Source organism: Athene noctua, chromosome 35, assembly GCF_965140245.1.
Source record: "Athene noctua chromosome 35, bAthNoc1.hap1.1, whole genome shotgun sequence".
NCBI classification, from domain to species: domain Eukaryota; kingdom Metazoa; phylum Chordata; class Aves; order Strigiformes; family Strigidae; genus Athene; species Athene noctua.
The window spans coordinates 697,015-723,999 of NC_134071.1; the positions used below are offsets into that span (position 1 = coordinate 697,015).

General features: G+C 58.7%; 3 protein-coding genes, 1 long non-coding RNA gene and 1 pseudogene across 5 annotated transcripts; 4 read left to right on the plus strand and 1 right to left on the minus strand.

Moving 5' to 3' along the window:
- The first annotated feature begins 68 nt into the window (after nt 1-68).
- On the plus strand, nt 69-1,003 carry LOC141972808 (uncharacterized). Its single transcript, XR_012635435.1, has 4 exons — nt 69-156; nt 625-702; nt 816-872; nt 948-1,003. It is a non-coding gene; the product is annotated as an uncharacterized LOC141972808 (long non-coding RNA).
- A 696-nt stretch (nt 1,004-1,699) lies between these two features.
- On the minus strand, nt 1,700-5,451 carry LOC141972755 (gap junction delta-2 protein-like; annotated as a pseudogene).
- A 2,358-nt stretch (nt 5,452-7,809) lies between these two features.
- SELENOW (selenoprotein W) lies at nt 7,810-10,405 on the plus strand. 2 transcript variants are annotated; one of them, XM_074930728.1, is made up of 6 exons: nt 7,810-7,904; nt 8,255-8,279; nt 8,387-8,440; nt 8,534-8,608; nt 8,884-8,992; nt 9,937-10,405. In XM_074930728.1, exons 1-5 carry the CDS (start codon nt 7,870-7,872, stop codon nt 8,956-8,958), a joined length of 264 nt encoding a protein of 87 aa, XP_074786829.1. In that variant the 5' UTR covers nt 7,810-7,869; the 3' UTR covers nt 8,959-8,992; nt 9,937-10,405. The 2 variants fall into 2 exon arrangements, with proteins under 2 accessions (XP_074786829.1, XP_074786830.1); XM_074930729.1 differs by having other exon boundaries at nt 10,219-10,405.
- A 704-nt stretch (nt 10,406-11,109) lies between these two features.
- Nucleotides 11,110-12,560, plus strand: LOC141972734 (histone H3.3A). Its single transcript, XM_074930687.1, has 4 exons — nt 11,110-11,249; nt 11,884-12,027; nt 12,129-12,282; nt 12,402-12,560. Exons 2-4 carry the CDS (start codon nt 11,900-11,902, stop codon nt 12,528-12,530), a joined length of 411 nt encoding a protein of 136 aa, XP_074786788.1. The 5' UTR covers nt 11,110-11,249; nt 11,884-11,899; the 3' UTR covers nt 12,531-12,560.
- Nucleotides 12,561-17,199: 4,639 nt separating this feature from the next.
- Nucleotides 17,200-26,341, plus strand: CRX (cone-rod homeobox). Its single transcript, XM_074930686.1, has 4 exons — nt 17,200-17,310; nt 20,017-20,170; nt 23,182-23,333; nt 25,673-26,341. The coding sequence occupies exons 2-4, from the start codon at nt 20,074-20,076 to the stop codon at nt 26,324-26,326; spliced, it is 903 nt and encodes a 300-aa protein (XP_074786787.1). The 5' UTR covers nt 17,200-17,310; nt 20,017-20,073; the 3' UTR covers nt 26,327-26,341.
- Nucleotides 26,342-26,985: the final 644 nt, after the last annotated feature.

Genomic DNA, 26,985 nt, shown 5'->3' on the forward strand with positions numbered 1-26,985 from the left:
CCCCCCAGCCCCCCCTTTTTGCCCCCCACTTTTCTCCCCCCCCACACCCCCCTTTTTAACCCCCCGGCCCCCCCTTTTGCCCCCCCCAGGTACGAGGAGCCCACCCTGGATGTTCAGCTCAGCTCAGAGCTCCCCGAGTCCCTGCGCACACTCAAGGTGCGTTGTTTTTTTTTTTTTTTTGGGGGGGGGGGGCGGAATTACCAGCACCCCATGATGAGACCCATCCTTGCGCTACGAGAATTTGCAGCCCCCCCCTCGAAAAAAAAAAAAGGGGGGGGGGCTGGGAATGTGAAGGATTTGGGGTCCTGGGGACTCGTCGCGTAGGCGAGGACCTGGGTGCTGAGGGTGCTGGTGCCCCCCCCCCCCCCCCCCCAAGTCGTTTTTGCCCCCCCCCAAACTGCTCGCACCCCAAAATCCCTCCCAGAGCCCCCCCCCAAGCCGCCCCCCCCCCCCCCATAATGCTGGTGGGGCACAAAATGGCTCCTCCCGCTTGGGGAGAGGAGGGAGAAGGGCGGGGGGGTGTCAGAGCCCCCCAAAACGGGGCTGGGGGGGGGGGGGGGGCAGCTCCTTTCACCCCCCATGTATTTATGTGTGGTCCCCCCCCCCCCAAAAAAAAAATTTTAGCCCGAGGGCAGCATCCTGCGTGATCGCTTCAAGAAGCTTCCAGAGGAGGAGTTTGATCGAGCCACGGGAGAGGGCCAAGTGAGTATGGGGGGGGGAAGGATGAGATTTGGGGGGGCCCCGGGGGCCCCCCCATAGGTTTTTCAGCGCGGGGGGGGGTTGAGGGTGTATTTTTGACTTTTTTTTTTCACCAGATTCAAGAGGAGATACCGCCTGAAATACGTAGAGAAAAGAGCTTTCCGTGAAGTGACGTGAGTGGAGGGGCTTGGGGGGGGGGGGGGGGCCCCCGGGGCCCCCCCAAATCCTGACCTACTGTTCTCTTGCAGGTTGTAGCTGTGGATCCCATCAGGTGCCCCCCCCCCGAAAATAAAACTCTCTTTTTTGTACCCACGGTGCCTCTTTGGGGTTCATAAAGGGGACGGGGAGGGGGGAACCCTGGCAGATGGTGCCGGGCTCAGCCCCTTTCCTTTCTTTAGAGTCATTAAAGAGAGGATTAGAGGCTTAAATCCGCGGGGGGGGGCCACGGGGGGGGAACGGGGGGGCTCAGCAGCCCCCTGACACAACAGAGCCCTCCCCTACCACATTTTGGGGGGGCACCAGGCAGCGACACCCCAAACCCACCACTTGCCGCTCAGCGCTCAACCCTCCGACTGATTTATTGACATTTTGCAGAGGGGGGGGCGGAATATGGTAAATAAATAATTTTTCTCCCCCCCCCCCCCCAATTCCATGCTGCAATCTCAGTTCCACTCCAGCCCGGGAGGGTGTTGGGGTGCAGGTTATTGGGGCCCCCCCACATTCAATCAGCAGCAAAACAGTTGGGGGAACACCCGAGTGGTTTTGGGGAGGGGGGGCAGCACCGTTGTGTCCCCCCCCTGCACACTGTGGGGTTCGGGGGGGCTCAGCAGCCCCCTGACACAACAGAGCCCTCCCCTACCACATTTTGGGGGGGGCCACCAGGCAGCGACACCCCCAAACCCACCACTTGCCGCTCAGCGCTCAACCCTCCGACTGATTTATTGACATTTTGCAGAGGGGGGGGCAGAATATGGTAAATAAATAATTTTTCTCCCCCCCCCCCCCCCCCCAATTCCATGCTGCAATCTCAGTTCCCCTCCAGCCCGGGGAGGGTGTTGGGGTGCAGGTTATGGGCCCCCCCACATTCAATCAGCAGCAAAACAGTTGGGGGGACACCCAAGAGGTTTGGGGAGGGGGGCAGCACCGTTGTGTCCCCCCCCTCCTGGGTTTTGGGGCGGGGGGGGGGTCTCAGACATAAGCAGACTCACTAGACTGGGTCCGCCGAGCGCGGGCGCGGGGGCCGGGGGCGAAAGGTCCTTTTTCTGACTTCCCCCAGAGATTTCCGTCGCGCTTGAACCCCGCGGACGGCGGCTTTGACCTTGCGCCACCCCAGGTGGTTGAGTTCGGCCAAGTTGAGGAGGACGCAGACGCCGCTGACGGCGAACATAAAAACCAAAAAAACCGTCTTTTCGGTAGGACGCGAGACGTAACATTCCACTTCCTTCACGCAAGGATAACGATCGCATTCGAAAATAGCCGGGACGTTAAAACCGTAAAGAAAATATTGCCCGGCTAAAAATCCGATTTCCAAAGCGTTCCGGAAAACCACTTGGATGACGTAAAAACGCGAAATTCCTTCTTGGCGTTTGGTTTTGGAAGAACGAGGAGGTCGCGGGTGGAGGACCGGGGGGTTCTTTAGGCTCGAAACTTTCGGGTTCATCCTTCCGCCGGTTTCCGGGTTGGGTGTGAAAAGGCCGTTGAGGGTTTTGGGTTTTTGGCGTCGCGTTCGAGGAGCGGGTAGAGGAAGGAGTAACGGCGTTCGGTTGTTTGGCCGCTTGGTGGACGGAGTAAGTGATGAAGCAGAGGCTTGGGGTGCACACCAGGATGATTTGGAAAACCCAGTAACGGATGTGGGAGATGGGAAAGGCTTTGTCGTAACAGGCCTGGTTGCAGCCCGGCTGCAGCGTGTTGCACATGAACATGGTTTGTTCGTCTTCGTAAACCGTCTCGCCCACGATGGCCACGATGAGGATGCGGAAGATCACCACCACCGTCAGCAGGATCCTGCGGCCGGAGGAGGGAGGGAGGGAGGGATGAGAGGGGGTGGCACGCGTGCCCTGAGGCGTGGGGCCTACTTGGGCCTCGACGCGTTGGGCCTCGACGCGTGGGGGCTACTTGGGCCTTGATGCGTTGGGCCTCGACGTGTGGGGCCTACTTGGGCCTCGACACATTGGGCCTGCTTGGGCCTCGACACATTGGGCCTGCTTGGGCCTCGACACGTGGGGCCTGCTTGGGCCTCGACACGTGGGGCCTGCTTGGGCCTCGACACGTGGGGCCTACCTGGGCCTCGACGCGTTGGGCCTCGACGCGTTGGGCCTACTTGGGCCTCGACGCGTTGGGCCTCGACGCGTGGGGCCTGCTTGGGCCTCGACGCGTTGGGCCTCGATGCGTTGGGGCTACTTGGGCCTCAACGCATTGGGCCTCGACACATGGGGCCTACCCGGGCCTCGACGCGTTGGGCCTACCTGGGCCTCAACGCATTGGGCCTCAACGTGTGGGGGCTACTTGGACCTCGACACGTGAGGGCTACTTGGGCCTCGACGCGTTGGGCCTGCTTGGGCCTCGACGCATGGGGCCTACTTCGGCCTCAACGCGTTGGGCCTACTTCGGCCTCGACATGTGGGGGCTACTTGGGCCTCGACATGTTGGGCCTACTTGGGCCTTGACATGTTGGGCCTCGACGTGTGGGGGCTACTTGGGCCTCGACGCATTGGGCCTCAATGCGTTGGGCCTACTTGGACCTCGACGCGTGGGGCCTTCTTGGGCCTCGACGTGTTGGGCCTACTTGGGCCTCGACACATGGAGGCTACTTGGGCCTCGACATGTGTTGGGCCTACTTCGGCCTTGACACGTTGGGCCTCGATGCGTGGGGCCTACTTGGGCCTCGACACATGAGGCCTACCTAGACCCCGACACATGGGGGCTACCTGGACCCCAGTGGGGCCTACTTGGATCCCAACACGTGGAGCCTACCTGGACCCGAACACGTGGGCCAGGCCTGGACACGTGAGGCCTACCCGGACCCCGACATGTGGGCCAGGCCTGGACACGTGAGGCCTACCCGGACCCTGGCACGTGGGCCAGGCCTGGACACGTGAGGCCTACCCGGACCCCGACATGTGGGCCAGGCCTGGACACGTGAGGCCTACCCGGACCCTGGCACATGGGCCAGGCCTGGACACGTGAGGCCTACCCGGACCCCGACACGTGGGCCAGACACGGACACGTGAGGCCTACCCGGACCCCGACACGTGGGCCAGGCCTGGACACACAGGTTGGACCTGGAGACCTTGGTCCTACTTGACCTGGACACGTGGGTCAGCCATGGACACACAAGTCCTACCTTGACCCGGAACATGGAGGTTAGACCTGGACATGTGGGTCCTACCGGGACCTGGCCACGTGGGTCAGACTTGGAGATGTGGGTCCTACCTAGACCCTGCAGCCATGTGGGTTGGACCCAGACACATGGGGCCTACCTGGACCTAGACACGGCTTAGACCTGGACATGCAGGTCTTGCGTGGACCCAGATACGTGGACCCTACCTAGACCTAGACATGTGGGTTAGACCTGGGCCCAAACGTGTGGGTCCCGCCTAGACCTGGCCACGTGGGTCCTGCCTAGACCTAGACATGTGGGTTAGACCCGGACCCAGATGTGTGGGTCCTACCTAGACCTAGACATGTGGGTTAGACCTGGACCCAAACGTGTAGGTCCAACCTAGACCTGGCCACGTGGGTCCTGCCTAGACCTAGACATGTGGGTTAGACCTGGGCCCAAATGTGTGGGTCCTGCCTAGACCTGGCCACGTGGGTTAGACCTAGGCCCAAACATGTGGGTCTGACCTAGACCCCCACCCACATAGGTCTGCCCCGGAGACGTGGCTCCTACGTGGACCCGGGGGGCTCCCAGCAGGCCCCGGGGGTCCCACCTGGACCCGGACCCCTGGGTTTGAACCCGGTCCCGTGGGTCCGACCTAGACCCACCCCCGTGGCTCTGCCCCGAACCCGGACCCCCAGGTCCCGCCCAGGTCCGTGGGGTGAACCCGGACCCCCCCCGGCTGCTCCCCCCATGCCACCACCCTTGACCTTGACCCTCCCGGGGGCCACGGGGACCCATTGTCCCTCGTGGCCACCGCTCTGGGGACGAGTGGGGTGGGTGGGGGTCTCTGCGTGTCCCCCCCCCCGGGGAGGGGGTGTCCGTGGGACCCCCCCAGGCCAGTTTGGGGACATGTCACTGGTGGGGGACACACACACACACGCAGGGACCCCTCCCCTGTCCCCAAAACGTGCCACCCACCCCCCCGACGCGAGAAGGGGACCCACGGTGTGTCCCGAGTGTCCCCATTTGTCACCTCCTGCCCGCGGGGGGGTGACTGACGGCGGGGGGGGGGGGGGGTCACACACACAGGGGGACACACACACACACACACACGGCGGGGGGGGGACACACACACACGTGCGCCCCGCGGGGACCCGCTGTCACCCCACGGGTGACACCACCCCCCCCAGCTGAGTTTCTGCCCCCCCCCGCGCCGTGGGGGGGGGGTGTGTGGGGTGTGTGGGGCTGCCGGGAGGGGGGTGGGGTCCGGGGGGGTGTCCCGTGTGTCCCCCCCCCGCCCCATCCCCACGCGTGGGGGCTCACCGGCCGATCATGGTGGAGTGCTGCTGCACCGCCGCCTCCAGCAGCCGCTCCAGGATGGTCCACTCGCCCATGGCGACCGGAGCAGGGGGGCGCCCCCCCCCCGGGCCCCCCCCCCACCCCCCCCCGGGCCCCCCCCCCCGGCTCAGCGCCGCGGCCCCATCCCCGCCCGCAGCCGCCGCCGCCGCCCGGGAGCGCCGAGCGCGGCCCCGGGTCTGCGCGGCCCCGGGGAGCGGCGGGAGCGCGCGGGGCGGCACCGGCACCGCGGGGGGGGGACTGGGGGAGGGACGGGTTATACTGGGGGGGACTGGGGATGGCCCTGTGAGGTACGGGGCGTACGGGGGGCGGTGGGTATACTGGAGGGAGGTACTGGTTATACTGGAGGGATGTACCAGTTATACTGGGGGGATGTACTGGTTATACTGGAGGGATGTACCAGTTATACTGGGGGATGTAATGGTTATACTGGAGGGATGTACCAGTTATACTGGGGGGATGTACTGGTTATAATGGGGGGGGCACTGGGTATACTGGGGGGATGTACTGGTTATAATGGGGGGGGCACTGGGTATACTGGGGGGATGTACTGGTTATAATGGGGGGGGCACTGGGTATACTGGGGGGATGTAATGGTTATACTGGAGGGATGTACCGGTTATACTGGGGGGATGTACTGGTTATAATGGGGGGGGCACTGGGTATACTGGGGGGGGCACTGGGTATACTGGGGGGATGGAATGGTTATAATGGGGGGGCACTGGGTATACTGGAGGGATGTACCGGTTATACTGGGGGATGTAATGGTTATACTGGAGGGATGTACCAGTTATACTGGGGGGATGTAATGGTTATAATGGGGGGGGGCACTGGGTATATTGGGGGGATGTAATGGTTATACTGGAAGGATGTACCAGTTATACTGGGGGGATGTACTCGTTATACTGGAGGGATGTACCAGTTATACTGGGGGGATGTACTGGTTATAATGGGAGGGGCACCGGTTATACTGGGGGGATGTAATGGTTATAATGGGGGAGGCACTGGTTATACTGGAGGGATGTAATGGTTATACTGGGGGGGCACTGGTTATATTGGAGGGATGTACTGGTTATACTGGGAGGATGTACCGGTTATATTGGGGGGATGTACTTGTTATACTGGGGGAGTGCACTGGTTATACTGGGGGTATGTTTCAGTTATACTGGGGGGGGCACTGGTTATACTGGGGGGATGCACCGGTTATACTGAGAGCATGTACATGTTATACTGGAGGGATGTACCGGTTATACTGGGAGGATGTACCGGTTATATTGGGAGGATGTACTGGTTATACTGGGAGGATGTACCAGTTACACTGGGGGAGTGCACTGGTTATACTGGGGGGATGCACTGGGTATACTGGAAGGATGTACCAGCTATACTGGGGGGATGTACCAGTTATACTGGGGGGGCATTGGTTATACTGGGTGGGCACTGGTTATACTGGTATACTGGGGGGACGCAGTGGTTATACTGGAGAGATGTCCTGGCTATACTAGACAGTTATACTGGTTATACTGGGGCATGTACTGGTTATACTGGGGGGGATGCTCTTGTTATGCTGGGGGGGCACTGGTTATACTGGAGGACACCTAGGTCATACTGGGGGACACATCCTGGGGATGCACTGGTTCTAATGGGGGATGACTGAGTCATACTGGGGGCATGCACTGGTTATACTGGGGGATGACTGGGTCACACTGGGGGCATGCACTGGTTATACTGGGGGACACCTGGGTCACACTGGGTGCATGCACTGGTTATACTGGGAGATGACTGGGTCACACCAGGGGCATGCACTGGTTATACTGGGAGATGACTGGGTCACACTGGGGGCATGCACTGGTTATACTGGGGGACACCTGGGTCACACTGGGTGCATGCACTGGTTATACTGGGAGATGACGGGGTCACGCTGGGGGCATGCACTGGTTATACTGGGAGATGACTGGGTCACACCAGGGGCATGCACTGGTTATACTGGGAGATGACTGGGTCACACTGGGTGCATGCACTGGTTATACTGGGGGACACCTGGGTCACGCCGGGGGCATGCACTGGTTATACTGGGAGACACCTGGGTCACGCCGGGGGCATGCACTGGTTATACTGGGGGACACCTGGGTCACACTGGGGGCATGCACTGGTTATACTGGGGGACACCTGGGTCACGCTGGGTGCATGCACTGGTTATACTGGGGGATGACTGGGTCACACTGGGGGCATGCACTGGTTATACTGGGAGACACCTGGGTCACACTGGGTGCATGCACTGGTTATACTGGGAGATGACTGGGTCACACCGGGGGCATGCACTGGTTATACTGGTGTGACTTACTGGTTACACTGGGAAGCACCGGGGGGGCCCCCCGAAGGTGCCGGGGGGGGGTGTGGTTTGGGGGGTTGTGGGAGGGGCGTTGGGGCGCGGGAACACCCCCAGGCCCGGCGGGGGGCGGAGCCACCGCTACCGCGCATGCGCAACCGCCGCCATGGCCGAGCTGCTCCGCGTCTCCGTGATCTACTGGTACCGGGGGGGGGGGCTGTGCTCGGTTTGGGGGGGCCCATGGACGCGGGGGGGGGGCGTGTGCTCGGTTTGGGGGGACCCTGTGCCCGGGGGGGGGGGCTTGTTGTGCTCGGGGCGGGGGGGGGGGTCTGTGTGCTCGGTTTAGGGGGGCCCCATGCCCGGGGGGGGGGCTTCTCGATTTAGGGGTGACCCTGTACCCGGGACGGGGGCCCCGTGCTCAGGAGGAGCTTGTGCTCAATTTTGGGGGGGTCCCTCTGTGCTGGGGGGGGGTCCCCGTGCCCAGGGAGGTTGGGGGGGGGGGGAAATATCCCTTTTACAGAGGTCCCCATCCCACTGACCCCCCCCCGCAGTGGAGCCTGAGGCTACAAGCCCAAGGTGAGTCCTGTGTGTGCCCCCCCCCCCTTGTGTGTGGCCCCCCCCCGCGAGGGGCTATGACCCCCCCAAACCCAGGGGTGACCCCCCCCTGTCCCCCCCTTTTTCAGTACCAACAGCTCAAGCAGGAGCTGGAGCGGCGCTTCCCGGGTGCCCTGGAGGTGGTGAGTGAGGGGGGGGGCACACACAGATTGGGGGACGGGAGTGGGGGGGGACACACACAGGGGCTGAGGTGACCCCCCCCGTGTCCCCCCCAGAGCGGCCAGGGGACGCGGGAGGTGACGGGATGGTTTGAGGTGACGGTGGGCGGACGCCTGGTGCACTCCAAGAAGGTGGGTGACCCCCCCCCCCCCGCCCCAAAATGTCCCCCCCCCTTTCCCAGTGCCACTCTGGGGTGCCCCCCCTTTCCCAGTGCCACTCTGGGGTGCCCCCCCCTTTCCCAATGCCACTCTGGGGTGCCCCCCCTTTCCCAGTGCCACTTTGGGGTGCCCCCCCCTTTCCCAATGCCACTCTGGGGTGTCCCCCCCTTTCCCAGTGCCACCCTGGGGGGTGTCATATCACCCCCCTGGTGCCACACCGGGCTCAGACGCGGCTCTTCCCCCCCCAGAACGGTGACGGCTTCGTGGACAGCGACGCCAAGCTCCAGCGGATCATGGCCGCCATCAAATCCCTCCTGCCCTAGGCACCGGGCCGCGGCCCCGCCTCCCCTAACGAAGGTAACGGCGGCACCGGCACCGCGCCACCGTAACCGGCACCGTGCCACAATAACCAGTGCCACGCCATGATAACCGGCACCTGCACCACCATAACCGGCCCCACGGCACGATAACCAGCACCAGCACTGCACCAGCACCGCCATAACCGGCATCGTGCCACCATAACCAGCACCATGCCACAATAACCGGCACTGTGCTGCCATAACCAGCACCAGCACTGCCATAACCGGCTCCACACCACGATAACCAGCACTGCACCAGCACCGCCATAACTGGCACTGTGCCACCATAACCGGCATCATGCCACCATAACCAGCCCCACACCACGATAACCAGCACCAGCACCACCATAACCAGCACTGTGCCACCATAACCGGCAACATGCCACCATAACCAGCACCAGCACCACCATAACTAGCACTATGCCACCATAATCGGCAACATGCCACCATAACCAGCCCCACACCACGATAACCAGCACCAGCACCACCATAACTAGCACTGTGCCACCATAACCAGCCCCACACCACGATAACCAGCACCAGCACCACCATAACCAGCACTGTGCCACCATAACCAGCCCCACACCACGATAACCAGCACCAGCACCACCATAACCAGCACTGTGCCACCATAACCAGCCCCACACCACGATAACCAGCACCAGCACCACCATAACCAGCACTGTGCCACCATAACCAGCCCCACACCACGATAACCAGCACCAGCACCACCATAACCAGCGCTGTGCCACCATAACCGGCAACATGCCACCATAACCGGCCCCACACCACGATAACCAGCACCAGCACTGTGCCACCATAACCGGCATCGTGCCACCATAACCGGCACCAGTGCTGCCATAACCGGCACTGCGCCACGATAACCGGCACAGCGCCGCCACAACCGGCGCCACTTTTTAACCCCGCATCCTCCTCCCGCAGCTCCAGCGGCAGCCGCCCGCCCTCGCGCCGGCCGAGCGCTCCATGACGGGAACCGCCGAAACGTCCGTCCGCCGGCACCGGGCCGTTTCCAGACACCGCGCGCAGGATGCCGGGGCGAGGGCAGCGGCGGGCGGCCATCGAGCTTCTCCCCCCCCCCCCATCCCCACCCCGCCGCACTAACCGCCTTCACCGACGCCGTTTTCAGCCGAGTCGAGCATTTTTTTTCTCGTCGTTTTGTTGTTGGTTTTTTTTTTAATTTGTTTTCCACACTAATTCACACAGAAATTTCGCCGAGCTTGCCGGGTTGGAAAAAAGGGGGAAAAAACGGTTCAAAACAGAGAAATTCTACAACAATTTCCCCTCCCTACCCGGCGGCGGCTGGATCCCAAACTCCCACCCCGCCGTTCCACTCGCCTTCCGTAACTTGCGGCTCAGTGGCCTTTCTGGAATAAAATTGTGGAAAATCGGAGCTAAGCTGTTTGTTTTTTCTTTTTTTTTTATGTTCTACGAGGGGATTCAGTGGGGTTTTCCAAGCAGTGCCCTCAGGTGAGGCTGACGCATCTCGCCTCAGCCTGCTCTGCGGCCCTAATTTATCCCCTCATTTGGGCCTAAAAAAAAAAATTAAAAATAATAAAGGAGGGGATTCTCTCGGCAGCAGACGCGTGCCCTCTGGTGACTACAGCGAGCTGGGCAGTGATTTATGCCCTCGCCTCGTTTTTTTTTAGTCTGTGGATGAGCGTGAGGAGAGGCGGCCTTCGCGCCGGGCTTCTCTCTGGAGAAATGGGTGACAAACAGCGCTGGCGGGTGGATTAAAAATAGGATTAAAGCTTCCCCTTCCCGCCGTTTGTGACGGTTGAGCGTTGCCGGTGCTAAAGTGACCTGTGTGAAAGGGTAAAGCTCTACCTGAAGGTGTCTTTAGGGGAACCCAAGCCAGGCTACTCCCTTCGGGGTGATGGTTTCTGCCTCGTTCTCCCTCCCGAGGCCGCTCAAAGGGGGGAGTGGGGGGGTACAACAAATCGGTTTGGCTTTAACCGAGGGCTCGTATCGAGGTGGAAAACGAAACCGGGGAGGTCCCGGGGCCGCTCCACCCCGTCGCCGGGCCCGGCCCCTGGGTAGGTCACAAGATGGCGGCGTCCCGCCTCACCTCAGCCGACCTGCCTCCCCCGCCCCCGGCGCGGTGCATGACGGGTAAAGAGCCTCCGCCGGGAGCCCGCCATTTTCTGCCGGGAAAGGCGGGAAGGGAGCGAGAGCACCGACAGCCTCACCGCGAGAACCTCCAACGGCTCCAGCGCCGCCGCCAGCCGGGCACGCAGGTAATGGCGGCGCGGGGCTGAGGTTGGGGTCGGGGTCGCTGCCCGGTAACGGCGACCCCCGGGGGAGGGAGCGGGGTTGGGGCGGGCGGCGGTTGAAGAAGGGAAGGGGGGGGGGGGGTGGAGGCCCGGCGCCGAGGTCGTCTGAGGAGACGCTTCCCCCCCCCCCACCAGTCCCGCCTTCCGTCTGCCGCCGGCCGCTGATTGGCTGGAAGGCCGGGAGGGGATAGGCGGAACGCCGCGTCTATCTTAGCGGAGAGCCCGAGCGGCACCGCCCCTCTGCTGGCAGCGTGCGAGCGTGTTGGTTGGGCGGCGCCAGCCAATCAGCGGGGCGGCTTGGGAGCGCGTGACGCGGCGCGAAGGCTTCTGGGAGGTGTAGGCTGAGGTGTGGGGGGGAGCGGCGGGGCCTTCTCCTCCCGGTGCCGCCATGGGGGCCCGGCCGGGCCGGGCCTGGCCCCGGCCCCGCGCTTCTCCCGAGCCCCGGTGCCCCCTTCCGAGCCCCGACACACGATCCCCTCACTCCGCGTAGAAGCGAGCTGAGGCCCGGCGGCGCAGGCCGCGCTTCCCCGCCCCTCGGCCTTCAATGGCCGGGTTGGCGCCTCAGAGCCGACCCCGGTCTCCTTCCCCTTCTCGGCAGGTTCTGACCGTCCGGTATGGCCCGTACCAAGCAGACGGCTCGGAAATCCACCGGCGGGAAGGCGCCGCGGAAGCAGTTGGCCACCAAAGCCGCCAGGAAAAGTGCCCCCTCCACAGGGGGTGTGAAGAAACCCCATCGCTACAGGTACCGGTCTCACTCCCGGTGGACCCTGCGGTAAGGAGCCGGCAAGAGTTGATTTTTATTTTTTTTTCAATCACGTTTAACGGCTGAAATGTTTTATACAGGCCCGGCACGGTGGCCCTACGGGAGATCCGACGATACCAAAAATCCACGGAGCTACTGATCCGTAAACTCCCCTTCCAACGCCTGGTCCGGGAGATCGCCCAGGATTTTAAAACCGATTTGCGTTTCCAGAGCGCAGCCATCGGGGCTCTGCAGGTAAAGAAAAAAACCCACCCTAAAATCTCCTTTTTTTTTTTAACTTAAATCCACTTTTCTCAGCGCTGAGGCTACGGGGTTTGGTTTTATTTTTTTTTTTTCCCCCCGCTCCCCGACAGGAAGCCAGCGAAGCGTATCTCGTGGGTCTCTTCGAAGACACCAACCTCTGCGCCATCCACGCCAAGAGAGTCACCATCATGCCCAAGGACATCCAGCTGGCACGGCGGATCCGTGGCGAACGGGCTTAGGGTGCCCGGTACCGGGCGGTAGGAGACACTCTGGGGAGGGGGGGGGGATAGGGACACACAGACAAATATTTTAGGGTGCTGGGGGAGGGTGACGATGGTGAATGGGGAGGGGGGGGGTGGGTGGGGTGTGTGTTTCTCCTGCCTCCACACCGGGACGCGTCGCCAGAGCTGACTCCGTCGGCCAAAACAAACTTCCGAGGGGTTTAGGAGACTTCTTGGATTTGTTTCTTTTGTTTTTTTTTTTTTTTTCCCCCCCCCCCCTTTTTGTACACCTTTTTTTTGTTGTTGTTGTTGGTTTGTTTTCCTTCCAAGTTGCAAAAAATATATAGAATTGGGCGGGGGGGGGGAGGGAGGGTGGGGACACTTTTTTGAAATCCCTGGTTTTCTACACAAACCTGGTGTATTTTTGGGGGCGGAAAGAGGAACTTTGGGGAGGGAGGGGGGTGTTCAGCTCTGATTTCGGCTCCTTTTTCGGCTCCTTTCACACACCCCCCCTCAACTCCCCGGCCTCGTTTTCCCCTTCCGTGCGTTCGAGCTTTGTACCGGCCGCGTTCCTCCACCCCGCGGTGACGCCGGAATAAAGAAAAACCCATCAACGTTCACCTCGTTTCCTTCCTAATTAATCCCAGCCCCGCCCATCTCCACTTTATTTAGTGATAAATCCCCCCCCCTGCCCTCTCTGCCACCAAATTTGCCATTTGGAGGGCGGCTTTGGGGTGGGGGGGAGCCTTAATTTGGGGTCTAAGGCGGGGGGTTTCTCCCTTTCCCTTTTTGGGGGGGGGGCACAGGGCTGGATTAACCCCCCCCCGGGGTGGGGTGGGGGGGCTGATGTGATTGCTCCTGACACCCCAGAGTTAAATTTAGAGCTAGGGCAGTGGCCCCCCCGCGCTCACCTCCACCCTGAGCCACCCTAATCGGGATTAAGGGGCCACGGGGAGGGGCGGGCACCGGAGGACGGGGTGCCCTCCTCCCCCCCTCACCACCCCCCCAAAACGAGGCGGGGGGGCCCAGCTCTCCCCCCAAAAAACCCCAGCGGGGCACGGCCCTGGGGAGGATTTTCCTGAAAAACAAGAGATATTGGGGGCACTGCGCCTCAAAAAATGGGCAGGGAGATAAAATATATATTTTTAAAACCTAAATACAGATTTTTTTTTTTTTTTTTTAGTATAGCTATTTATAGAAAAATACAGATATATTAAAATACGGGCTGCTTTTACAGGTAAACACACATATTTTACATAAACTTAGATAAAATTTTTATGTCAAATTGTATCGCCGTTTATGTAAAGTCGCGTTCGCGTGAAATTACGTCTGCGTTTACATAAAATATCTGCGTTTCCGTGCATTTATAGCCACGTTTACATGAAATATCTACATTTCCGTAAAAATAACCTCTATTTGTGTCAAGTTAGACCCCAGTTTACGTGAAGTGACATCTCTGTTCACGTGAAATTACGCCTAAACTGACATAAAGTTACTAAACTTGGGCGAAATTGTATCTACATTTACCCAAAATTATGTCTCTAAATTTATGTAAAATTATATCTAAATTTATCTGAAATTAATCTGCATTTACCTAAAATTATGTCTATAAGTTTACGTAAAGTTTTATCTAAATTTATGTTAAATTAATCTGCATTTACCTAAAATTCTGTCTATAAATTTATGTGAAGTTCTATCTAAATTTATCTGAAATTAATCTGCATTTACCTAAAATTATGTCTATAAGTTTACGTAAAGTTTTATCTAAATTTATGTTAAATTAATCTGCATTTACCTAAAATTCTGTCTATAAATTTATGTGAAGTTCTATCTAAATTTATCTGAAATTAATCTGCATTTACCTAAAATTCTGTCTATAAATTTACATATTTTATCTAAAGTTTTATGTTAAATTAATCTGCATTTACCTAAAATTCTGTCTATAAATTTATGTGAAGTTCTATCTAAATTTATCTGAAATTAATCTGCATTTACCTAAAATTATGTCTTTAAGTTTATGTAAAGTTTTATCTAAATTTATCTGAAATTAATCTGCATTTACCTAAAATTCTGTCTATAAATTTACATAAAGTTTTATCTAAATTTATGTTAATTAATCTGCATTTACCTAAAATTCTGTCTATAAATTTATGTAGTTCTAAATTTGTTAAATTAATCTGCATTTACCTAAAATTATGTCTTTAAATTTACGTAGTTTTATCTAAAGTTTTATGTTAAATTAATCTGCATTTACCTAAAATTCTGTCTATAAATTTATGTAGTTCTGAATTTGTTAAATTAATCTGCATTTACCTAAAATTATGTCTTTAAATTTACGTAGTTTTATCTAAAGTTTTATGTTAAATTAATCTGCATTTACCTAAAATTCTGTCTATAAATTTATGTAGTTCTGAATTTGTTAAATTAATCTGCATTTGCCTAAAATTACGTCTGTAAATTTATGTGAAGATAAATCTAAATTTATCCGAAATTAATCTACATTGACCTAAAGTTACGTCTATAAATTTAATTAAATTTATATCTAAATTTATGCTAAATTAATCTACATTTACCAAAAATTATGTCTAGAAAGTTACGTAAAGTTTTATCTAAATTTATCTTAAATTAATCTGCATTTACCTAAAATCCTGTCTATAAATTTACGTGATTTCTAAATTTATGTTGAATTAATCTACATGCCCCTAAAATTCTGTCTATAAATCGACGTAAAGTTATTCCTACGTTTATCTTAAATTAATCTACATTTATGTAAAGTTACGTCTATAAATTTCTGTGAATTTAGATCTAAATTTATTTTAATCTGCGTTTACCTGAAATGTCTATAAATTTACGTAAACTTATATCTAAATTTATGTTAAATTCATCTACACTTACCTAAAATCATAAATTTACGTAAACTTATATCTAAATTTACGTTAAATTCATCTACACTTACCTAAAATCATAAATTTACGTAAACTTATATCTAAATTTACGTTAAATTCATCTACACTTACCTAAAATCATAAATTTACGTAAACTTATATCTAAATTTACGTTAAATTCATCTACACTTACCTAAAATCATAAATTTACGTAAACTTATATCTAAATTTACGTTAAATTCATCTACACTTACCTAAAATCATAAATTTATGTAGACTTATATCTAAATTTATTAAATTAATCTACATTTACCTAAAATTGTAAATTTACGTAGTTGTGTCTAAATTTGTTAAATTAATCTACATTTATCTGAAATTGTCTCTAAATTTATTTAAGCTATATCTAAACTCACGTTAAATTCACCTCAATTCACCTAAAATTATCAATTCACGCAAAGTTCTATCTAAATTTATGTTAAATTCATCTACATTTACCCCAAATCCTCCAGATTTCTGTAAAGTCATCTCTAAATTTCTACGCTGACGGAAAAATTAACATAAAATTAGCTCCAAATTTACATAAGGCTGCGTCCGCCTTTACATCAGGTCTCCGTTTACGTCCACTCTAGATACAATTTTGACCGAAATCCAACCAATTTCCTCCAAAATCTCGACGTAAAAATTAAATTTTATCAACGTGTGTTCACCCGTTGGGGTTTTTCTGCCAAAACTGGGCTGGGGGGGGGGGACACACCAAAGCACACACCCCCCCTGTACCCCCACCAGTTAGGGAGACGCAGACACCCCCCCAAAAAGCCAATAACTGCGTAACCATGGTAACGAGCAGCAATTTGGGGGGGCCCCCCCCCCGCCTTTTTTTTTTAAATTTATCAGGATTTAATTAAAAATTCAGCCTCCCCCCAGCATTAAAATTTTACCGCAGCCCTGGGGCTGGGTGAGCCCGTGCCCCCCCCCTTGCTTTTGCTGCAGGATGGTTTTGGGGGGCTGGAGGGGGGGCGGTTGGCACCCATCTGTGCCCCCCCCCTTTGCCCTGTTCCCCCCCCCCCACCTCAGCGCAGGGATTAAGGTTAATCAGCCCCAAATCCCCTCGTCTGAAAAACAACCTAATCATCCCGATTTCAACACTCAGGAGGACGGGGGGGGGCCACCGGGCTTTGTTGGAGGAAGCCGGGGGGGGGGCCACCAGATTTTTTTTTTTTTTTTTGCGGGGGGGCCTGCAATTTTTTTAAGGGCTCTCCTGCTGAATTCGCTGAGGTCGGAGCAAGGGGGGTCACTTGTTTCTCTGTCTGTGCCCCCCCCCCCAAAAATTTCCTCCTCCTCTTCCTTCCCGCCCTTCCCCTCATCATCCTTTTTCCTTTCTCACAGCAAGGGGGGGGCCCCCCCCCCCAAAAAAAAAAAAAAATCTGCACCCCAGTTGGGGGTCCCCACGTGTCCCCGAGGCTCAGACGTGGCAGCTGGTCCCGGGATTAGCTCCACGCTGCGGGGGGGGGGGGACACACAAGGGGGAGTGACCCCAGTATGGGGGGGGGGGACACGCGCCCCCCCCCCTTCCTCATCCCACCACTCGGGGTGTTAATTGCTCATTGCTTTGCCCCCCCCCCCCTTAAATTTTTTCACCAGGATTTAAAGTGGGGGGGGCAGCAGGACACCCCCCCCCCTCCATAGCGCTGGGGGGGGGGGTATGAGCGTTAATTGGTGCCAGCAGTGGATTAACCCCGGGCTGGGGCCAATGTCACCCCCCCCCGTGTGTGTGTGTCCCCCCCCCCAGGGGATTAGTGGCAGCGTGGTGGCAGCGGGTGACGGTGACATCACGGCGGGTCCCTACTTAAACCTCCCCCCGGCGCGGGGATGCCCCTTCCCCATCGGCACTGGCCCGCTGGCAACCGGCACCGGTAAGACACTAGCCCCCCCCTAACCCCCCCACCCCCCCCCAGGGGACATTTTGGGGTGGGGGACAAGCCACCGGGTCTGGTGTGTCCCCCCACCCCTTGGCCCAGCTAGCCCAAGGACTGGGAAGGGTGGGGGGGGGGGGGTGTCACCTCTTTGGGGATGAGCCACCGGGGCTCTGGCATCTTGGTGTGGGCATGGGGTGGCCAATGTGGCCACCAGGCCTGGAGGGTGGCCCTGGCTTGGGGACGCGGCCACCGGCTCTGTGCCCGGCTTGGGGACGCGGCCACCGGCTCTGTGCCCGGCTTGGGGACGGTGGCCACCGGCTCTGTGCCCGGCTTGGGGACACGGCCACCGGCTCTGTGCCCGGCTTGGGGACGGTGGCCACCGGCTCTGTCCCCGGCTTGGGGACGGCGGCCACCGGCTCTGTGCCCGGCTTGGGGACGCGGCCACCGGCTCTGTGCCCGGCTTGGGGACGCGGCCACCGGCTCTGTCCCCGGCTTGGGGACGCGGCCACCGGCTCTGTGCCCAGCTTGGGGACGCGGCCACCACCTTTGTGACAGCTTGGCAATGTGGCCACCATCTCTCTTCCCATTTTGGGGATGTGGCTACCATCTCTGACAGCTTGGGGACGTGGCCACCATCTCTGTCCCCAGCTTGGGGACGTGGCCACCAGCCTCGGGGGGATGTCCCCAACTTGGGGACATGGCCACCACCTCTGTGACAGCTTGGGGATGTGGCCACCATCTCTGTCCCCGGCTTGGAGACGTGGCCACCAGCCCCAGGGGGACATCCTCAGCTTAGGGACATGGCCACCAGCCCCGGAGGGTTGTCCCCCGGCTTGGGGACGTGGCCACCATCACTGTCCCCGGCTTGGGGACGTGGCCACCATCTCTGTGACAGCTTGGGGACTTGGCCACCAGCCCCTAGGGGACGTCCCTTGACTTGGGGCCATGGCCACCAGCTCTGGGGGACAGTGGCCAGCCCCGGGGTGGCCTCGTCCTGCTGAAGGACAAGCCACCGACGCCGTCCTTGGCTCGGGGACAGGGTCCCTGGCCCCAGGGTGACGTCCCCTACCTCGGGGACAAGCCACCGGCTGTGTCCCACCCCCCTGCTGGGGTTGGGAGTGACTGGCCCCTGGGGTGGCCACCCCCACCCTGGGGACAGGCTTGTCCCTGGTTTGGGGACAGGGCGACCTGCTCCAGGCTGCCCCCCCCCCCCTCCCTGCTCCAGGCTTGGGGACAAGCCACCAGCTTGGGGACAGGGCGGGTGACACCGCAGCTGCTGCTCATCACTGGGGACCAGGCCAGGGGGTCCGTGTCCCTGTCCCTGAGGGTGTCCCTGTCCCCAAAGGGGGTCTCTGTCCCTAAGGGGGTCCCTGAGGGTGTCCTTGTCCCCAAGGGGGTCCGTGTCCGTGTCCCCAAAGGGGGTCCCTGTCCCCAAGGGGGGTCCCTGAGGGGGTCCCTGTCCCCAACGGGAGTCCCTGTCCCCAAAGATGTCCCCATCCCAGAGGGGTCCCTGTCCCCAGGGGTGTCTCTGTCCCCAAGGGGTCCCCAAGATTGTCCCTGTCCCCAGGGGTGTCCCTGTCCACAAGATTGTCCCCAGGGATGTCCCCGTCCCCCAGGGCTCCCTGTCCCCACTCTGTCTCCCCCTCCCCAGTGCCATCACACTGTGTCACCCGGCGCCGGGCCGGGCCACCCTGTGCCACGGTGTGTCACACTGTGTCACCCGGCGCCGGGCCGGGCCACCCTGTGCCACGGTGTGTCACACTGTGTCACCCGGCGCCATGCCATTCTGTCCTGTCTCACCCAGTGTCGTGCCAGGCCACCCCATGCCACGGTGTGTCACCCAGCATCGTGCCGGGCCGCCCCGTGCCACAGTGTGTCACACTGTGTCACCCAGTGCCAGGCTGTCCCATGCCACAGTGTGTCGCACTGTGCAAACCCTCCGTGGTGCCCGGTGCCCCGTCATGGTGCCCTGTGTCCCACCGTGGTGCCTCGTGCCCTGCCGTGATGCCCCGTGCCTGGCTATAGTGCCCCGTGCCCCACCGTAGTGCCCTGTGCCCTACCATTGTGCCTTGTGCCCCACCATGGTGCCCCGTGCCTGCCGTGGTGCCCCGTGCCCCACCGTGGTGCCCCGCTGTGGTGCCCCGTGCCCAACCATGACCCACTGTGGTGCCCCATCATGGTGCCCCGTGCCCCGCTGTGGTACCCTGTGTCCTGCCGTGACCCACCGTGGTGCCCTGTGCCCCTCCGTGGTGCCTCATGCCCCATCATGGTGCCCCGTGCCCCGCCATGGTGCCCCATGCCCCACCGGGTGCCCCACCATGGTGCCCCATGCCCCTCCGTGGTGCCCCAGCATGGTGCCCCGTGCCCCTCTGTGGTTCCTCGTGCCCCACCACGGTGCCCCATGCCCAGCCATGGTGCCCTGTGCCCCACCGTGTGCCCCACCATGGTGGCCTGTGCCCCTCCGTGGTGCCTTGTGCCCCTCCTTGGTGCCTCGTGCCCCACCATGGTGCCCCGTGCCCCGCCGTGGTGCCCCATGCCCCTCCGTGGTGCCTCATGCCCCACCACGGTGCCCCATGCCCCACCGTGTGCCCCACCATGGTGCCCCATGCCCCTCCGTGGTGCCCCACCACGGTGCCCCATGCCCAGCCATGGTGCCCTGTGCCCCGCCGTGGTGCCCCGTGCCCCACCGTGTGCCCCCCGCAGGCGGTGCCCCGCTGAGGGCGGCAGCGCCGGGCGCGGCGCGGAGGGTCCCGCCGGAGCATGATGTCCTACCTCAAACAGCCCCACTACGGCGTCAACGGCCTCAGCCTGGCCGGGCCCGGCATGGACCTGCTGCACTCGGCCGTGGGCTACCCCGGTGAGTCGGGGGGAGTGGTACGGGGGGGTTACTCGGAGGTTACACGGGGTAGGATGGACGGGGGGGAGGTTACAAGGGGTAGGATGCAGGGAGTGGGTTATACAGGGGGGTTATATGGGGGTTACACGGGGTTTACAAGAGGTGGGATGCATGGTGGGGGGTTACAAAAGGTTTACAAGGGGTAGGATGCACGGGGCGGGTTACACGGGGGGGTTACATGGAGGTTACCCGGGGTAGGATGCACAGAGGAGGGGTTACAAGGGGTAGGATGCAGGGAGTGGGTTATACAGGGGGGTTATATGGGGGTTACACGGGGTTTACAAGAGGTGGGATGCATGGTGGGGGGTTACAAAAGGTTTACAAGGGGTAGGATGCACGGGGTGGGTTACACGGGGGGGTTACACGGAGGTTACACGGGGTTTACAAGAGGTGGGATGCATGGTGGGGGGGTTACAAAAGGTTTACAAGGGGTAGGATGCACGGGGTGGGTTACACGGGGGGGTTACATGGAGGTTACCCGGGGTAGGATGCACGGAGGAGGGGTTACAAGGGGTAGGATGCACGGGGTGGGTTAGACGGGGGGGCTACACAGAGGTTACATGGGGTAGGATGCACGGGGTAGGGGGTTACAAGGGGTAGGATGCAGGGAGTGGGTTATACAGGGGGGTTATATGGGGGTTACACGGGGTTTACAAGGGTTGGGATACACAGGGGAGAGGTTACACAGGGTTTACAAGGGGTGGAATGCATTGAGGGGGTTACACGGGGGTTTACGGGGGGTGGGATGGAAGGGGGAGGTTACATGGGGGTTACACAGGGTTTACACAGGGATTTACACAGGGTGGATGCAGAGAGGGTTACACAGGAGTTTACAAGGGGTGGGATGCACGGGATGGGATGCAGAGGGGGTTACACAGGGTTTACATGGGGTTTACACAGAGTTTACACAGGATGGGATGTACAGGGGGGCGTTACACAGGGATTTACACAGGGTGGGACGCAGAGAGGGTTCCACAGGGGGTTACACAGGGTTTACACAGCGGTTACACAGGGTTTACACGGGGATTTACACAGGGTGGGACGCAGAGAGGGTTCCACAGGGGGTTCCACAGGGTTTACACAGGGATTTACACAGTTAGACAGGGTGGATGCAGAGGGGGCTACACAGGGGGTTACACAGGGTTTACACGGGGATTTTCACAGGGTGGGACGCAGAGAAGGTTCCACAGGGTTTACACAGCAGTTACACAGGGTTTACGTGGGGATTTACACAGGGTGGGATGCAGAGAGGGTTCCACAGGGGGTTCCACAGGGTTTACACAGGGTGGGATGCAGAGACGGTTACACAGGGTTTACACGGGGATTTTCACAGGGTGGGACGCAGAGAGGGTTCCACAGGGGGTTACACATGGTTTACACAGCGGTTACACAGGGTTTACACGGGGATTTTCACAGAGTGGGATGCAGAGAGGGTTCCAGAGGGGGTTACACAGCGGTTACACAGGGTTTACACGGGGATTTACACAAGTGGGACGCAGAGAGGGTTCCACAGGGTTTACACAGCGGTTACGCAGGGTTTACACGGGGATTTACACAAGTGGGACACAGAGAGGGTTCCACAGGGGGTTACACAGCGGTTACACAGGGTTTACACGGGGATTTACACAAGTGGGACACAGAGAGGGTTCCACAGGGGGTTACACAGCGGTTACACAGGGTTTACACGGGGATTTACACAAGTGGGACGCAGAGAGGGTTCCACAGGGTTTACACAGCGGTTACGCAGGGTTTACACGGGGATTTACACAAGTGGGACACAGAGAGGGTTCCACAGGGTTTACACAGCGGTTACACAGGGTTTACACGGGGATTTACACAAGTGGGACGCAGAGAGGGTTCCACAGGGGGTTACACAGCGGTTACACAGGGTTTACACGGGGATTTACACAAGTGGGACGCAGAGAGGGTTCCACAGGGTTTACACAGCGGTTACGCAGGGTTTACACGGGGATTTACACAAGTGGGACACAGAGAGGGTTCCACAGGGGGTTACACAGCGGTTACACAGGGTTTACACGGGGATTTACACAAGTGGGACGCAGAGAGGGTTCCACAGGGTTTACACAGAGGTTACGCAGGGTTTACACGGGGATTTACACAAGTGGGACACAGAGAGGGTTCCACAGGGGGTTACACAGCGGTTACACAGGGTTTACACGGGGATTTACACAAGTGGGACGCAGAGAGGGTTCCACAGGGTTTACACAGAGGTTACGCAGGGTTTACACGGGGATTTACACAAGTGGGACACAGAGAGGGTTCCACAGGGGGTTACACAGCGGTTACACAGGGTTTACACGGGGATTTACACAAGTGGGACGCAGAGAGGGTTCCACAGGGTTTACACAGCGGTTACGCAGGGTTTACACGGGGATTTACACAAGTGGGACGCAGAGAGGGTTCCACAGGGTTTACACAGCGGTTACGCAGGGTTTACACGGGGATTTACACAAGTGGGATGCAGAGAGGGTTACACAGGGGGTTACACAGCGGTTACACAGGGTTTACACGGGGATTTACACAAGTGGGACGCAGAGAGGGTTCCACAGGGTTTACACAGCGGTTACGCAGGGTTTACACGGGGATTTACACAAGTGGGACACAGAGAGGGTTCCACAGGGGGTTACACAGCGGTTACACAGGGTTTACACGGGGATTTACACAAGTGGGACGCAGAGAGGGTTCCACAGGGTTTACACAGGGCTGAAACACACAAGGGGTTTGCGTGGGAGCCGGTTGCACGAGGAGGGGGTGGGGAACATTACAAAGTTTTGCACGAGGATTTACCAGCGCCAGGCTTTGCACGGGGCTTGCACAAGCACTTTCACACCCCCACACCCCCCCCCCCCCCGGCCATGGTGAGGTCCCCCTTTACCTTGGGGTGTCCGATGGGCGGGGGGACAGGCCCCCCCCCCCCCCGTGACACACCCCTCCTCCCCGTGGTGCCGCAGCCACGCCGCGGAAGCAGCGTCGTGAGCGCACGACGTTCACGAGGGCGCAGCTCGACATCCTGGAGGCTTTGTTCGCCAAAACCCGCTACCCCGACATCTTCATGCGCGAGGAGGTGGCGCTCAAGATCAACCTGCCTGAGTCCCGCGTCCAGGTGAGCGCACGAGCACTGGTGCGACACGGGGCGGGGCCCCGTGTGCACAAGTAGGACACGTGCAAGGCCCCGCGGGCGTGAGTAGGAGACGTGGGAGGCTCCACGTGAACCGGCGGGGACCTGCGAGGCCCCGCGTGCACCCATGTGCACGAGTAGGAGACGTGCGAGGCCCCCAGGTGCACGAGTAGGACGCGTGTGAGGGCACACGTGCACAAGTGGGGATGTGCGAGGCCTTGTGTGCATGAGTAGGAGACGTGCAAAGCCTTACGTGCACCAGCAGGGATGTGAGAGGCCTCGTGTGCATGAGTAGGAGACGTGGGAGGCCCCATGTGCATCTATGTGCACAAGTAGGAGACGTGCGAGGCCCCACGTGCATGAGTAGGACACATGTGAGGCCCCACGTGCACAAGCGGGGATGTGCGAGGCCTCGTGTGCAGGAGTAGGAGACGTGCAAAGCCTCACATGCACCAGCAGGGATGTGAGAGGCCTCGTGTGCACGAGTAGGAGACATGGGAGGCCCCACGTGCACCAGCAGGGACCTGCGAGGCCCCACGTGCACCCACGTGCACAAGCAGGGATGTGCGAGGCCCCATGTGCACGAGTAGGACACATGTGAGGCCCCACGTGCACAAGCGGGGATGTGCGAGGCCTCGTGTGCACAAGTAGGTGACATGCAAAGCCCCACGTGCACCAGCAGGGATGTGCGAGGCCCCATGTGCACGAGTAGGAGATGTGTGAGGCCTCACGTGCACAAGTAAGACTTGTGCAAGGCCCCATGTGCATGAGTAGGAGACGTGCGAGGCCCCACGTGCACAAGCAGGGATGTGCAAGGCCACACGTGCATGAACAGGGACGTGTGAGGCCCCGTGTGCACGAGTGGGGTCCTGCACGGCCCGGAGTGAGCGGTCGGGTGTGATGCACACTCACACTCACACTCACACAGACCCACACAGACTCACACTCACAGACACACACACCCTCACCCTCACACTCACACTCACCCCTCTCTCCCCAGGTGTGGTTCAAGAACCGCTGGCACACACACACACACACACCCCCCCTCACACTCACCCTCACCCTCACACTCACCCTCCCACTCACCCTCACACTCACACTCACCCTCACACTCACCCTCACACTCACCCTCACCCCTCTCTCCCCAGGTGTGGTTCAAGAACCGCCGGCACACACACACACACACACAAACACACACCCGTCACCCTCACACTCACCCTCACACTCACCCTCACCCTCACACTCACACTCACACTCACCCTCACCTCACCCCTCTCTCCTCCCAGGTGTGGTTCAAGAACCGCCGGCACACACACACACACCCCCCCACACATCCCGTCACCCTCACACTCACCCTCACCCTCACACTCACCCTTACACTCACACTCACCCTCCCACTCACCCTCACCCTCCCACTCCCCCTCACACTCACCCTCACCCCTCTCTCCCCAGGTGTGGTTCAAGAACCGCCGGCACACACACACACACACACAAACACACACCCGTCACCCTCACACTCACCCTCACACTCACCCTCACCCTCACACTCACACTCACACTCACCCTCACCCCTCTCTCCCCAGGTGTGGTTCAAGAACCGCTGGCACACACACACACACACACACCCCGTCACACTCACCCTCACCCTCACACTCACCCTCCCACTCACCCTCACCCTCCCACTCACCCTCACACTCACCCTCACCCCTCTCTCCCCAGGTGTGGTTCAAGAACCGCCGGCACACACACACACACACACAAACACACACCCGTCACCCTCACACTCACCCTCACACTCACCCTCACCCTCACACTCACACTCACCCTCACACTCACCTCACCCCTCTCTCCTCCCAGGTGTGGTTCAAGAACCGCCGGCACACACACACACACCTCCCCACACATCCCGTCACCCTCACACTCACCCTCACCCTCACACTCACACTCACCCTCCCACTCACCCTCACCCTCCCACTCCCCCTCACACTCACCCTCACCCCTCTCTCCCCAGGTGTGGTTCAAGAACCGCCGGCACACACACACACACACACAAACACACACCCGTCACCCTCACACTCACCCTCACACTCACCCTCACCCTCACACTCACCCTTACACTCACACTCACCCTCCCACTCACCCTCACCCTCCCACTCCCCCTCACACTCACCCTCACCCCTCTCTCCCCAGGTGTGGTTCAAGAACTGCCGGCACACACACACACACACACCCCCAGACCCCCACACATCCCGTCACCCTCACACTCACCCTCACACTCACCCTCACCCTCACACTCACACTCACCCTCACCCCTCTCTCCCCAGGTGTGGTTCAAGAACCGCCGCGCCAAGTGCCGGCAGCAGCAGCAGCAGCAGCAGCAGCAGAGCGGCGGCACCGGCCCGGCCAAGCCTCGACCCCCCAAAAAAAAACCCTCCTCGCCCCGCGACCCCCCAAACCTCCCCGAACCCCCTTTGGGCGACCCCTACACCCCCCCTCACCCCCCCCCTACCCCCAGCGCTCCCCCTTCTACCACCACCGTTTCCATTTGGAGCCCGGCTTCCATCTCCCCCTGCCCCGAACCTTTGGCTACCTCGGCCGGGGCGGGGTTGCCCCGTTCGACGCCTTTTCCCGCCTCTTACGGCCAAGCCGGAGGTTACGCCCAAGGTTACACCGGCTCGGCCGCTTATTTCGGGGGGTTGGACTGCGCTTCCTACCTCTCGCCCATTCACCCCCAATTAGGAGCCCCCGGGGGGGCCGCGGGGGGGCTGAGCCCCTTGGCTACTTCCACCATGGGAGCCCATTTGGCTACTTCGCCAGCCGGTTTGACGACGCCGGGCTACGGCCCCGCCGGTTTGGGCTTCGGCCCGGTCGATTGCCTGGACTACAAGGAGCAGGCGGGCTCGTGGAAACTCGGGTTTAACGCCGCGGATTGTCTGGACTACAAGGAGCAAAGCGCGTGGAAGTTCCAGGTGTTGTGAAAGGCCCTGGGGGGGGGGGCGGGGGGGGTGGGCGGAAAAGGGGGGACACCTGGGAGTATCCCCCCCCAACACACACACACGCACCCCTCGGAGCGTTGGGGTGGCGGAAGGGCCCCCGCTTGCGACAGGGAGGAGGCCTGCGCTAAGGAGTAGCGCTGCGTTAAGGACTGGCCCTGCACCGTGGAGTAGGCCTACGCTGAGGAGTAGCCTGACACTAAGGACTAAGCCCTACGCCAAGGAGTAGGCCTACGCTAAGGAGTAGCTCTACGTTAAGGACTGGCCCTGCACCGTGGAGTAGCTCTACGCTAAGGAGTAGGCCTACGCTAAGGAGTAGCTCTACGTTAAGGACTGGCCCTGCACCGTGGAGTAGCTCTACGCTAAGGAGTAGGCCTACGCTAAGGAGTAGCTCTACGTTAAGGACTGGCCCTGCACCAAGGAGTAGCCCTACACCATGGAGGAGCCCTACACTAAGGAGTAGGCTTACACTAAGGAGTAGCTCTGCATTAAGGACTGTCCCTACCCCAAGGAGTAGCCCTACACTAAGGACTATCCCTGCACCGTGGAGTAGCCCTACACCAAGGAGTAGGCCTACGCTAAGGAGTAGCTCTACATTAAGGACTGTCCCTACATCATGGAGGAGCCCTACACTAAGGAGTAGG

Excerpts from the sequence above, each read along its gene's own strand:
- LOC141972734 (XM_074930687.1), top strand. The coding sequence starts at position 11,900 with ATGGCCCGTACCAAGCAGACGGCTCGGAAATCCACCGGCGGGAAGGCG. Across the intron at positions 12,028-12,128 it reads AAGAAACCCCATCGCTACAG|GCCCGGCACGGTGGCCCTAC; the intron begins GTACCGGTCTCA and ends TGTTTTATACAG. Across the intron at positions 12,283-12,401 it reads CAGCCATCGGGGCTCTGCAG|GAAGCCAGCGAAGCGTATCT; the intron begins GTAAAGAAAAAA and ends GCTCCCCGACAG.
- CRX (XM_074930686.1), top strand. The coding sequence starts at position 20,074 with ATGATGTCCTACCTCAAACAGCCCCACTACGGCGTCAACGGCCTCAGC. Across the intron at positions 20,171-23,181 it reads CTCGGCCGTGGGCTACCCCG|CCACGCCGCGGAAGCAGCGT; the intron begins GTGAGTCGGGGG and ends GTGGTGCCGCAG. Across the intron at positions 23,334-25,672 it reads TGCCTGAGTCCCGCGTCCAG|GTGTGGTTCAAGAACCGCCG; the intron begins GTGAGCGCACGA and ends CTCTCTCCCCAG.